Source organism: Epinephelus moara, chromosome 10 (genome assembly GCF_006386435.1).
Source record: "Epinephelus moara isolate mb chromosome 10, YSFRI_EMoa_1.0, whole genome shotgun sequence".
NCBI classification, from domain to species: domain Eukaryota; kingdom Metazoa; phylum Chordata; class Actinopteri; order Perciformes; family Serranidae; genus Epinephelus; species Epinephelus moara.
The window spans coordinates 38895361-38910078 of NC_065515.1; the positions used below are offsets into that span (position 1 = coordinate 38895361).

General features: G+C 39.3%; 2 protein-coding genes across 3 annotated transcripts in view; one reads left to right on the forward strand and one right to left on the reverse strand.

The window, feature by feature from the left end:
- The window catches only part of adcyap1r1b (adenylate cyclase activating polypeptide 1b (pituitary) receptor type I), a 46576-nt gene extending 35377 nt beyond the window's left edge, over positions 1-11199 (forward strand). The window contains exons 12-14 of one of the 2 annotated variants that reach the window (XM_050055089.1): positions 1372-1501; positions 1782-1823; positions 4040-11199. In XM_050055089.1, the coding sequence (XP_049911046.1) occupies positions 1372-1501; positions 1782-1823; positions 4040-4438 (571 nt within the window). In that variant the 3' untranslated portion in view covers positions 4439-11199. The remainder of the gene's footprint in view (positions 1-1371; positions 1502-1781; positions 1824-4039) is intronic. The other variant, XM_050055091.1, reaches the window with a different exon arrangement.
- LOC126396791 (pituitary adenylate cyclase-activating polypeptide type I receptor-like) overlaps positions 11191-14718 on the reverse strand; it is a 53386-nt gene continuing 49858 nt past the window's right edge. The window contains exons 11-13 of the mRNA XM_050055092.1: positions 14132-14261; positions 13955-13996; positions 11191-12733 (exon numbers count right to left, since the gene is read on the reverse strand). Coding sequence (XP_049911049.1) covers positions 12539-12733; positions 13955-13996; positions 14132-14261 — 367 coding nt within the window. The 3' untranslated portion in view covers positions 11191-12538. The remainder of the gene's footprint in view (positions 12734-13954; positions 13997-14131; positions 14262-14718) is intronic.

Consider the following 14718-nt stretch of genomic DNA (forward strand, 5'->3'; position numbering starts at 1 on the left):
GGAAGGCCAGGTGCGGGGTGTTCCACTGATAGTTGTTGCAGTTAATTGCACTACACTGTTTTCTTTTACTTTTTTTCTCCTCTCTCCTTGACATCTTGCATGTTGTCTGGGCGCAACAGTCCAAGCTCAACAGTCCAAAATGGCGGCAGCGCCCCTAGTGGCTGTTGGCAAAAATTCAACGGAGCTTCGCCTCTTGGTATCCATGCTCTTTGGTATCACTGCCTCCAGCGAGTGACTGACTGAGTCACGTCACCGGCTTGCCTCATACCTGCAGGCAGGCCAGGGTTGCCAGATACTGCGACAAATATCCCCCACAATATTACTTGTTTCCTTCAGCATCGCGGGAGATAGGGTTAAAAATCGGGAGTCTCCCGTGTGAATCGGGAGAGTTGGCAAGTATGAGTGTACGGAAATAAGTAACGTAATTATGTAACCTATATATGTTAAGGAAGTCACATGACGTTTACTACATAATGTAGTTTCAAAAAGAAAAACAACTTGTTGACTCTTGGTTCCACAGGGGAAACAAACACTGGGTGTGCTTTCCAGCTCCTTCCTGGGGACCCCAAGGCGTTCTCAGGCCAGATGAGATATGTAATCCCTCCAGTGTGTTCTGGATCTGCCCAGAGGCCTCTTACCAGTGGAACATTCCCAGAACACCTCCAGCGGGAGGCATCCAGGAGGCGTCCTGATCAGATGCCCGAACCACCTCAACTGACCCCTTTTGACGCCAAGGAGCAGCAGCTCTACTCTGAGCTCCCTCTGCATGTCCGAGCTCCTCACCCTATCTGTAAGGCTGAGCCCAGCCACCCCACGGAGGAAACTCATTTCTGCCGCTTGTATCTGCAATCTCATTCTTTCGGTCACTACCCAGAGCTCATGACCATAGGTGAGGGTTGGGACGTAGATAGACCAGTAAATCGAAAGCTTTGCCTTCCGGCACAGCTCCCTCTTCACTACGACGGACCGGCGCAGCGCCCGTATCACTGCAGAAGCTGCACCAAACTGCCGATCCATCTCACGCTTCATTCTACCCTCACTCGTGAACAAGACCTTGAGATACTTGAACTTCCTCGCTTGAGGCAGTAACTCTCCCCAAACCCGGCGAGTGCAATCCACCGGTTTCCGGCAGAGCACCATGGCCTCAGATCAAAGCCCGATGCATCTCATACAGACGCCAAAGGCTACCATGTGTGTCGGAATCAGACATAGTCGGCCTCTGACATAGCTGCCATATTTTATGCCCTGGGAATAAGAACGGGTTGACTGAAGTCTGTGTTGTCATACCTGTTTGTGCTGATTATAATGAGGACACACATATGTTTTGCTACCCTCTCATCGGAATTTGTGTGTGTGTGTGTTATTTTGCAGGAGGTTGGCCCGCTCCACTCTGCTACTGATTCCTCTGTTTGGGATCCACTACACTGTGTTTGCCTTTTCCCCCGAGAACGTCAGCAAGAAAGAGCGCCTGGTGTTTGAGCTCGGCCTTGGATCCTTCCAGGTGACTGTTTCTCCATCATGGCCTGGATTTAGAAAAGAACCATCCATGTATAAGCTGTGGAAAAGTTAACGTACTGTAACAGCCAGTGAAGGAAGGATGAGGATGTTAACAGAACTGACCCACATCACAAAAATAAAGGCTTTAGACCTGACTGCTGTGAAACTAGACTTCACTTGAAACTTGAAAAAAGTATGAGTTATGTATGTAAAAACACAGAGCTTTAAAAACTGAACATAGTCAGTGTTTTTGTCTCATGCCTGGACCCTCTGTGTCTCTCCAGGGCTTTGTGGTGGCTGTCCTCTACTGCTTCCTGAATGGAGAGGTAAACATCCTTAAAACAATTACTTACACAATTATACCAGCTCTCTGAAGGCACAATTTAATTATAGATCCATAACAATATTACTGATCAACAGCATATGAAAAGATGAGCTTTGAAATATGAATAACCTGAGTTATGGTATGGATTAGGCTTATCATTTTTGTTTTTTATTTTCAAACAAAAACATCTGGAATTCTTTTGTGATTATCAAAATTTATTAGTTTTCTTTTTATAAATAAACTTTGCATTTATTGTAACTTTGCAGGCTGTTCTCATGCACTGTTCACATGTATACCTACAAAAAGTAATGCACCAGAATTCATATATAACCCACGCAATCATGAGCCAGTATTTCGTGCTTTTCCCTCGTAATGAGAAAGGCTGCGATCATGTGACCAATGCACTGATGGGAGTAAAGCAACGAAACTATCTCATAAAAGCAGTAAAGGACATGAGGTCTGTGACAGCATTCAAATTTTGCAGACTTTGGTGCCAGTTCTATTGGAGTGGATGGGGCAGGCACAGCCAGCCGAGCTATAACACACTTCCTATCTTTGTTGTTTCGCCTTTGACTGAAAAATCCTTCCACTCAATTAAAAAAATGCACATTACGTGGCGCTTACTGATGTTTTTTGCCAAATGCATGCGCTTCAGGTCACAGATCTGTCTCAAGCCCATGTTTGGTCCAAGATAGTTAATAGTACATCATGATACCTACACAAACAAGGCAGGTCGAACCTGTTATCGCTGACAAGAATGTCATTATAACCAGATCAGTTCTTAATGTTTCTGATTATTATTCTGGCTTGACTTAGTAATATGGCCTGTCAATTCGGTAAGTATCTGCCAAACTAGGACTTGACCACATGCTTTAATGCCTTGCAGTTTGCTTCAGAGATTTACTGTAGTATTAATGTTAGTCATCAAATAGCTTGAGACAGAGCTGTGATCTGTTTAGAGTACAGTAACAAGGAAAACAAACGCACACATCTAGATAAGAAAATGTCAGTAAGCATCACATGATGTGTTTTTCAGAATTTTCCTGTTAAAGGTGAAACAATATATATGATATATATATGTTGGGTTAAAGTTTGATTTGCCGTGCTTACCCCATTAACTTCAGTAGAACTGACATACAAGTCTGGCTCCGATGCAAAATTCGAACACTGTCAGTGACGTCATGTCTTTTCCGTCTTTTGTATTTTCCTTGGAGTAAAGAAGGAAGTATTATAAAGAGCAGAAGTCAACGTAAGGACGCAGGTTTGGGTGGTGGATGGGTCAAACAAACAAAGGACTTTTCCTCATGAGACTGGTTGTTGTGTTCCATGTAAACCCATGTGAACTTTGAGTTATTTTACGGTACATCATCGGCATTTATCTTTTCCTAAACCAAACCTATGTAACTTTAAATTAAGTATGTAAATTTATGTTAAGTACGTAATGTGACGACGCCCAGCCATGTTTCTTTTCGTTAACCTAACTGATGTATCTTCGTTTGCCTAAAGCTAACCTACGTAACTTTACATTAGTATGTAACTTGACAACGCCCAATTATGTTTCTTGTCCTAAACCCAACCTACATAACTTTACATTGAGAACATATTATTGAAACGCCCAAATGTGTTTATTTTGGGCAATGTACGTAATGTAGTATGAAATGTGACAATGCCCAACCGACATAGCTTTACTTGCCTAAATTAAACCTACGTAAATTTACATTTTGTTTTGTCATTTACTGTTCATTACGTATGTAAGATGATGATGCCATTCTTGAAACGCTAATTCGCTATGTATTAAGAGTTTTTTGTGCATTTTCGTAAGATATACAAACTGTTGTGTGAGAATACATTGAACCTTGTAGCTTTAATACCTGGCACTCAATTAGCAGCTCATTCCTTCACTTTATTTTATCATATGGACTGTTTTCATAGCTTAGCTTCCCCTTGCAACAATAACTGTTAAACATTGTTGGTGTGTGGGTGTCTGTGTGTGTGTGTGTGTGTGTGTGTGTGTGTGTGTGTGTGTGTGTGTGTGTGGGGGGGGGGACATAAAATCCAGATGAAAATTGATTCATACCATTTTTTTCCTTTTAAATAAAATAGTGCTTTTCAGAAAAAAGTTAGCCTTAAATACAATACAGACAGAAGTAGAGTGAGACTGAGGGACAGTGAGCTTGTGTCTTTCCAGCAAGGTCCATTAATAATGACCTTGTGAAGTATATCCCTCAAGGTGCAATCGGAGATCAAGAGGAAATGGCGCAGCTGGACGGTGAACAGATACTTTGCTGTGGACCTGAAGCACCGGCATCCTTCGCTGGCGAGCAGTGGGGTGAACGGGGGAACACAGCTGTCGATCCTCAGCAAGAGCAGCTCGCAGATCCGCATGTCCAGCCTGCAGGCAGAGACCCCGGCCACCTGAGCGGCACTGGTGGGAACGCCGCGTCCGGCAATGACGCCACCATCGGACCTGACGCTGCCAAACCTGCCACACCCACTGTCCTCCCAATGACCAGCCTCACCAACCCGTTCCTCAACCCGTACCCCAATCCGTACCAAGATGAAACCATGATGGAAACCCAGCTTAACTCCACCGACCCAGAACAACCTCTAGTCTGACCTGCTTTGCCCGAACATGACCGAACCTGAATGTCAGGCGCCACTTAGAGAATCTTTTCATGTCCAGACCTTTGACCTGGTTTAGGAGTGAAAAACAAACTCAGTCCACCTGTTCCGGACCAGCCTATCACCTTCAAAGGGCATGAGCAGGAATTCTGTGTAAATCGAGTGTCTTGTTGGGCTTAAACATGCAGAAGAGGCATGGTTATCTCTCTGTATATATTGTATTAGTGTTTGTCTGGTGCTACAGTCTTTGCTGCTGTATAGCACAGGGGGACCAGCTTATTACTGCAGCCCTCTCACAGTGATCATTCCAGTCTGTCTGAGCAAGTTTTTACATTTGTCCTCAAGATTCACCTTTTCCTCAAAATGTGTTTAAGACTGTAACTATACACTATTTTCATCTTTAGATACAGAAGTTACAGCTGCTTCATATACGACAGACAACACTGGGCAATGTAAATACCTTAAAGGGACACTCCATTGATTTTACACATAAAGGCCACTTATCAGGCTATGATGTAATGTGTGGCTCTGAAAAAATAACCCTAGTGATGTCATGATAATGCCATCAGGGTTTTTTCAGCTTGGGCACACGTTTTAACAGAAAACCTGTGTTAAAAACTGAGGGCATGGTGGTTGAAACATGCCGGTATTCACTACAAGAGCTGGATCTATCAAACGGATATAGTTTGCTGCATTATGGGAAATGCAGTATTCAGTGTTTTTGGAGCTTGCCCAAACTTTGGACTGAAATTCAAGATATTTTGTCATCTGCTGCTTTAACTCTGACGCGCCCTAATGTACAGTTGTTACCTTAAATGAGTGGAAGTTGATGCACACATCAGTGTTAAATCTTTCACCATCAAATCAGTGTTATAGATAGAGCTTAGAGTCAGCTGAAACATTATGAACCCCAAGTCAAACCCAGACTTATTGAACCCATTCAGAAAGCTCAGTATTATTTTTCACTACTGGCACAAGCCCACATTTCCTGTGTAAACTGTGACTGGTGTACAACAATATAAGGACTGAAGAATGTCAAGGAGAAATTTCATCTGGATCTAACAGGTGAAACCTGGAAGAGGAGTATTTATGAGAAGGACATATTTTCTACAGTTATGTGAAATGCCAAAAAAAAAGAGAGAGGGAAAAAAACATACCAGGGTTAGATGATCACTCTGAAGGTCTTCTTCTTCTTCGTGTGCACAGTGCTGAGGTTTGCCAACTACGACCACAAACACAAACCTCTCTTTGAAATCTCAGCACTGCAAACTAGACGTCTGAGAAGAAGGCACCTTTGGAGATCAGCGTGTCTGTAGTTTCAAACAGCCGTTAGTACAGAAAATGTCAATGAAAATGAACTCATGACTAAAGCTACATGAGTTTAACTGCTTGCATGAAATTGCATTTATTGTCCACGTGGTTTTGGTTACTTTTTTGGTGAGAATTTAGTGTTTAATTGGTTGTTAAAGTTTTTGTGTTTTTTTCACAAACTTCGGGCTGTTGTGGAGGTGACGCGCTGTAATACTGATTCTCCTGTCACTTTGTAAAGCTGAGCCTCTTCAACAGTCTCCTGCAGGAAGTTTCAACATTGTACTGGTTGAAATGAAGGTGTAGACCGTTGGGAAACATCACAGCACTTCACTGTTTTTGGGTGAAAATTTCCTTATTTGTTTCCGGGCAAAAAAAAGGGCCATTTGAAAAAGTTGTTTTAATTTTGATTAATGAGGGCTTTTTCTCAGACCAATCCCTCGTACCACCTCGCAGTATCACCTCTGTGTTTCTGCAGTTATTGTCTCTGGTAGCATTTACTCTCTTTATGCTTGAAAACAGGCACATTGAGATGGATGCTACATTTTGAGAGGGACTTTTAACTCGGGGGTAATTCTCTCATTCCAAAGACAAATTAATTGACTCCTCACTGAGTTTTGCACGGCCGTATCTGTTTGCAAAGGCTGAGTTAGCTTTGCAACTGATGTCACTGCAGATGTTTCTTTTGGTCCGACTCAACCATCCTCTGAATCCCTGCGTTCGACTCTACTTTGTGTCTCCAAAAGTGCCTTTAAGCACAAAACAAGTATTTTGACTTCTGTTGATGATTTTTAAAAAAGGGATTTCTGTTTTTAATTTCCAAACGAAACTGCAAAGTAAAGAAAATGGTTGAACAAAGTGCTTTTATGATGCTTAAGACTAAATCAGTATTTTAAACCTGGAGGCCTTCAAAGTAACTTGTCTTTGCTAAAGATGAGGAGAACATACGACCAATTAGTGTTTTGGATAAAGCAGTGCTACAGTATATTAACTCAGTAAGTCAATGTACAGTACACTATATCACATGCACACAAGAAATAAATATGTTTCACTTTTCTCATTTTGCAGACACATCCTTTATTTTTGTCAACAGCAGAAAAATGGAAAATTACTGGGCTGTAAAAGTCTCATGTTCCTGAACCACAAGATTCTCGTCTTTATGATATTTTTCAAAATATGAGACCATTTTATACTAATATCATTTCGTATCCTAAATTCCCACTACTATGACTGAATTTCCAAATTCTGTAAGGACAAAAACCTTTTGTCAAACTGCAACTGTCTGAAATGTCTGAAGTGTCTTCAAAGACAAACTGAAATGGAAAACCAACAAAACAACAAATGAGTGCATTCTTTGATTAAGAGATATTTGCTGTTTCTTTTCTGAATACACATTAATCATAGCTGATATTCATAGAAAGGTACATCTGCTCAGTTCAGTATTATACTGTAGTTAAATGTTGAGTTTTCTCCTCATCAACTGTTTAAAGTCAAACAGTTAACATTGTTTTGGTAATTTGCAGGTGAAAGACGTCATGTATAGAGTCCCAAAACTGACAAAATATCATTAAATAATAATTTTCACAGATCTACAGTTTTTCCTTATCATGAGTATGGATATTAGATTTTACTCAAACGATACTCGTAAAATCTACATTATCTGCACCAGATGCTCATTTTATCTGGCTCACCCATAGTACAACAAAAAACTTCATGTTTCTTTTGACACTCCATTTATAATTTTTTACCAGTATTATTTATTAATGTATACAGTCGTATTTTTTACTTTTTTAAACTAAAACATTTTGATAGTTTCAGGACTCCGTGTACCTCGTTTTTAACATACTGAGGTCATGAGTCCAAATTCATGAAAAAAAAAAATCTGATATGATTTCTGTAAATTTTATCTCACTACATCACTACATAATGGTCTAGATGCTGTTTTAAAGCCTTTTCCACACTGCCAAGAAGATAATGGAAAAGTACTTTATCCTTTTATTGATATCTAAGACTTTTTTTCTAGAAACCATTTTTAATATCTAATATTAAAAGAATATCAAAAGAGTAAAAGTGCCAAATTTCCAGAAACAATACTGAGGATAAAACCTGTGTCTTAAATGACAGCCCTGCATCGAGGTTTAAACTGAGCTAAGTTTGATTTTTTGACATTTAGATCAACATAATTTTAATCAGTATATTTCAATGTCCAGCAGATTCTTAGTAGACACTGAAATATAGTTGCTAAAATGACAAGAGGTAATTGATTGTAATTGTTCACGCCTCAGCCACATTTTGTCGAGTTTTGCACTCACTGTCTATACTGCACATGTCTTGACCTGCAAATTACCACATGCATTCTTTCTGGGAGTCCAGACCAAATGAAGGCAGAGAGAGAAAAGAAGGGCTGACCGGAAACTGTATCGTCCTGTTGTTCTGCTGTGTATGTGTGCAGTGTGACCTGCAATAATAACAGTGCAGATCCAACAGCAGCCATAAGGGGGCCCTGTTTCATCTTCTGATGTTTAGGGAAAGGGCTGGACAATCACCACCTCTGCTCTGGTTCAGTTGAATGTTCAGTTGAGTTCATTACAGACATTATGACAATCTCACCGGGTCATGAGCCTAATTTTGTTCATGTATTTATGAAGTATTTCCTTTAGTGTTAATATGGGAGTTGGAGCCTTATATTGCCAGTACTATGTTGATGTCAGACAAAGATGTTGCTATTATTATAAGAATAAATATTCATTTGAACCTGTTGTTTTGAACTATGAAGTAGTTAGCTGAAGTGTTTGAAAGGTCTGTAGCCAACCTTTGTGACTAAATAAACTGCAGTTTAAATGTGCGACACAGAAACAAGCTGCCAACGTTGTACCTTGTAAATGGAGTTTTCTGTGGTTCAAAGTGAATAACTGTCATTTAAAAACTTTGCGCTGTGATTGTTCTCATATTTTTTATCATTTTTCTTAATGGTGATCGTGTTTTGCTAAAAGTATAAAGCCTCCTGTAATGCCTCTGTACTCTCTAATAGGCTGATGCATGCGTGTTAAATCGTTATGATCTCATTTGACCAGCAGATGTAATCACAAGGGAGGGTCGAGCTTTCAAGACATTAAAGGGAATCTGAGCTGTGTGCTCGTTTTCAAATGGATGAGGCAATTAATAAGCTAGAACATGAATATTGGGTTTGAACTGTGAACGATTTATCAAACTGTAGCTCCAGTCCCATCAGGACCCATCAAATACTTTTCCTTTGAATGTTAATCTTTGCAGACATGAGGAAAAGTAAAGTGCCATTAAACTGCTGTACTCATTTTGTTCTTATTGATTTTTACTGCACAGCATGACAAGAAAACTGGTTTCAAATGTTTTTCCTTTGTAGCTTTTTGATGGTGGTTATCTTTATTGAATTGCGTCATTGTACCAATTGCCTGTTGAATCAGTTAGAGGTTAAAAAAACTGGGGCTCAGTAGTTTGTGTACTGATAGCTGAATGTAAAAGTGACTTAAAGCACTCTGCCATGAGCCTGCTTCTGTCTGCTCTTCTTTTTTTCATTTGATCTTCTTCACTGCACAGTGCACCATTTTATCTTGTTTTGGTGTGCACATTAGAGGGTTTTTTTTGTACATTTTGGAAGTATCGACAATAAATGTTTTTAACTTGTTGGCTCAATGTTGTTGTGTGGTAAATATTCAGAAGTTTCCTGTCTTAAAGAGTAAGGCTAGTGTTATTCAACTGTAAACAATACCTATAAACAGACCCAAACTCATGTGTTAGTCCATCTTTTAGTACTTTCCAATTTTCCTTACTCCCTTACTATCTTTTAAAAAGGCTCAGTAATTTCCTTAAACAGCTGGGCACTGTAGTTTTTTGTCATTTTTACTCAAACAGGACAAAATAGTGCATTTGTTGGGGACTATTTTCAGTGGTGGATTAATCCACATTTGGTCTAGTGAGTATTTGGGCCAGCAGGATGGTGTATGTGCGATTAAGTCAAAATAAACTACAGTGTGTGTGTTCATGATAATGAAGGAACATGTTACCCAGAGCAACAGTGTAGATCATTGATATATTTTTAATAGTTTTTGAAAAAAACAAACAAAAAAAATCCTAATAAAATGTGTTATAACCCGCAACTGAAAATAGTTCCTAACTAATGCAGAATTTATTCCTGTCTAATTAATGTATGAAAAAAACTACAGTGGCCATATTTTTTTCTGAAATTACAGAGTTTTGTTTGTGAGTTGTTTTAAAACTGTTTTTCTTTGTCATTAGCAATGGTCTTGGAGTGCCACAGCCAAAAAAAAAGGGAAGTCAGAACTTGGACTTGGTTTTAGTCTGTTCATGGGATGTTAACAATAAGAAAATACAGATGTGTTCACCAGCCTCCTCCTGTAATGTTGGCCCCCAGCCCAAATAAGAGAACACCAAATGAGAAACTTGCATTCATGTCATAAACCGGAACCTGAAAAAGAAACCTACATCACTTTGTCAAAGGAAAGAGAAATAACACCGTGTAATCTAAAAAGCAAAGTCCAGACACAACATAAAAGGCTTTTTTTTCTCAAGAAGATCACATCAAGACATGCTCAGTGAATATCATCCTCCATCTCCTCCCTGCACAGTTTTTAAATGTGATGAAAGCTTTGTTTTTGTCACTTAAGCACAATTCTTATTATGTCTTGAATCCAACACAACACAGAAGCAGATCTGTTATGCTGCACAGCAAAGACTCAAGTACATATTATAGTATCACAACCTTAAATATATGATTTTGTCACACAGAGTTCTGAATGCAAACCTACTGTAGGTTCCATCCATCTGAATTCCAGAGAAACAGTGAGTTATACTGTATAATAAAGGCACTGTAGTGGTCAGTAGCTGAGTAACGTAGTAATTCCTTCCATGAAGAATACTGCACATATCTATATGTACATGAATACTGAGTGTACGGAACATACCTACTAACTTCCTACTATAGTTAAAACACAGAAAATATATATATATAAATTCAAAGCACAGATACAGAAACAGCCATTGACTTGAAAACAGCTCATCTAGTCTCCCACAATAACTTCTCATGGGAAACAGGTTCTGGATTAGCATTAGCTTTAGCACAGCAGTCAGTACCTGTGCATCACTAAACTAAATGTTAACAAACAGGGAAATGAACAGTATAATTTTCTCCACACTTTGCAATTGTACAGCATAAAAGAATATAACTATCATATAGGTATGATACAAAAATCTGTTAAATATTAACACCAACTCTTCTATTTCAAAGTAAGATGTTAAATCTGTTTTTACCTTATTTATGACTTTTTTGTTTTTACTGTAACAAGGTCATTAAATATGTTTTATAAATCTGTTGCAGGAACTGCACTGTTGCCATAAAATACATGTAAACTCTAGTTCAGGTCTATTTACATTGACACAAAGACATTAAAAACAATAATCTCACAAATAAATAGCTTTTACAGTCTAGTGCTCCAGATGTGCGCTAGTGCACTGTGCAACATGTTGCATGCAGAGCCACTGATGGTAACATGGGCATGTTCTATTAAATGATGGAAGTTTCATATTATAAGAACTAGAAGAATGATAGTGTAGTGCCCAGCAGTCATAGGACCAGTGGCACTGAATGAGTTAGAACAAGAATAACATGAACATCATTGTGAGAGAAGTCTAGACTGTAATGAATGGAACAATTCTATCAGGAAAAAGTATAAAAAATAAATACAGATCAGCCAAATCGAGGAGTATTAAGTGCACAAGTAGTGATTTAAGTTTTTTTTCTGTCTCAATATATTGTGAACAGCATGTCCTTTAGGGCCTGTGTCATTTGCAAACTGGACAACCTGGTAGATAAACCTAATCAGCTGCTGACTTTGTACTTACAAAAAATGCTTGAAAAACGACCTCACGTGATGCAGAGGTGGGGGAAGAAATGTATCATAAAGCTATTCTTAATTCTCTTCTTAGATTAGTTTAATGCAGGAAAGGCTGTTACATAAAAATAAAACTGACTTACTTTTACCCTAAAAAATTGAAAATGTTATAAAATCCCCACTAACTGACCTCACAGCTGCAAGAAACGTGTGTTTGTCCTCTCCTGCTCCTACTCCTTCTGACTATTGTCCATCTTGTGGCTACTTGAGACCACAATAAAGAAAAAAATTATTTTGTTGGTGCCCATTTTCACTTATGAATGATTTAGCATGTGAACAAACACAACATTACAGTGCAAAACAGAGCAGCTGAGACTTAAACCAGCAGTAGTCAGAGGAGCTGTAAAAGAAAAAACTACTCGTCATAATTGTTACTTATATAATATATTATCGAAGTAGTATAATATGGTTGATTTTTAATTTTTTACATCTAATAAAATAAGTTAAAGGACAACATTTTTAAGCCACATACATGGTGCACTTGTTGGTGTGTTTGTAGAAGGGGAGAAATGATGTGGTGGTTGTGACTAAGATGTGGAGGAGGGACCCCAGAGCTAAATCCTGCCTATGATAAATAAATAAGGTAACAGAAGATGTGGCCTCTCTGTCTGATGCCTGGGAGCTGAAAATGATAAATATCATGAGGGAATGTTGTGTGGGATACTGTGAATAAAAAGACTTAAGTTTGGAGGCCCATGTGGGAATTCGTACCGTACAAAGTTAAGAGGTACCTTTAACATTCAACAATCAGGCTCTGTGGTTTAGTCACTTGCTCAGGACGCCGTCCCAATGCTGAGCAGGTGTTGTAACACAAGACGTGAACACCAGTGTACGTTCCTCAGACGGCAGAGACGTTGCTGGGTGTGAGGGTGTGTGTCTCTGAGGCCGGCTGGTCTTTGGGGCTGGATTTGTCCAGGACGGAGATCTGAGTGACCGTGCTGCTTTCAGTGAACAACGTACGCCGTCTTTTACTGTAGCTCAGGTAGCTCTGAGTCTGCCAAAACCAAAACCTCTTCTTCAGTTCTGCCTGCACCTGAACGCACACCAACATTCATATGTAAAAAAAAAACAAACAAAACAGAAATAACGCTTAAATATTACAACATGGAGTGAAAGGTACAGTTTGGGGTTTTCATACAAGCAGGTTTGCACATTTTAGCCGATCAAATACAGACACTTTTTGACTTTTCCGAAACATATCATAGGTTTTTAGTTTGATTTTCCTCCCCTCAGATAGCCACTGAATACCATTTATTAAAGCTAGCTATGGCAATCAGTATTATTTTTTTATTTTCACTAAAAAAAAGACATATTTCCCTGCACACCAGTGTTTCGCTTATTCTGGCTGATTAGATCTCTTCTCTTTCAACTAGATCAGAAATCTAATCAACCAGAAGGACTGAAAACACCTGTGTCAGTGTGAAGGCTCTTCATGAAGGGTGTTTTTAAGTAGCCCATCCTGAAACCTGGCATCAGAGTGTCCTAAATCAAACCAACAATAAGCATTTTCATGACAGTACTGTCTTGCTTTTGCTTTTTAGCACAATGTCTGTCCCGAACGTGAAAGTTTATGTAGAAACTTACAATATGCTTTGGATAATAACTGACAAAATGTAAAATGGCAACAGCTTGTGCTTAACTGTAACCTGGAAACCAGACAAATCTGCAAGCTCAAGGTTTATTTGCTCTGGCCGATGTGTTCGGTCCCCCTCCTGTTTAGATAGATTTCCAGCCAGCAACTGTTAATATAATATGGGGCATGCTTCAGATGATGATTTACAACTTGCAATACCTTAGTAAAGCAAAGCACAGCTGAGACATTTCCAAAAACAACCATAATGGCTGCAGCTGACGTAGAACTTTTTGTTTAGTGTTTTCAAATTCTGATGGTGAAAATGGCGAAACTTGTTCTGACATATTGATGCTACACCATCACAGCTCATCACTGTACACTGTTTATGTTTGTCTGTCACTCAGTGCTTCATCATAATGCAACATGGAAAATCAGTGGCTGAAGGTTCCAGATTAACTCACATGTTCAATTTGGTGTGGCGATGTCGGGCTAGGCTAACTAGGTGGGACTTGCCAAACCACTTGTATGGTCTTTTAACTGTCAATATAAATGAATTTGTATTTAAGTACATTGAATGGTAATAATGATTTAAGATGAATGTCACCCTCCATGACTAATTCTAATGAGATCATATTGTTTATACAATACTGGGCCTAAAAATGTTGTTCATTGTTTACTTACCTCACCATTCAAGAAACAATAGAGCAGGGCCACAACAGATCCCTTCAGAGCAGAAAAATATGATGCAAAACTGTTACATATTAAATATCAAAATAAAGTCAACACCCTGAGCAAAGTTGTCTGACACTGGGTCTCAATGTTTGCATGAAAAATTTGTATCTGTGTTGTGTCTTTTACCTGAAAGGATCCCAGGCCGAGCTCTATGAAGATTCGGGCCTCTGCTCCTGTGTTTTCTGGCAGGAAGGCAAACACCATGTAGTGCATCCCAAACAGAGGGATGAGAAGCAGGGTGGATTTGGCGAGCCTTCTGCACACATGGTTCAAAAAGACCCATGAAGACTATGTACAATAAGTCTGGGCATTAGTGTTGCTTTCGTCAATGAAAAGTATGACTAAATATCGTCGTCAACGAACCTTTATCACGTGACGAAAACGAGACGAGACACAACGTAAATGGTGGTCATGTGACGATAACTATAATTAAATATATAATGCAATATTGTTGACGAATAAAAACGAGACTAAATGTGGTTTCGGCTGATGAAACGTTGGCAAACCTGGATGTTGGCACGGCCGAATTCAGCTTCCACTCTCCCTCATCCTCATCAGTACCTCATCAGATGATCATTGATAATTCCTGACCGTTATCGCTTCATTTTTGCTCCTCTCCAGTTTGTCGAGCTCGGCTGATGTTACACAAACACACCTGGAGGTCTGCACAGAAGAGTCCTGGCTTTCCTTTTCCTCGTCCTCTCCTGATGACC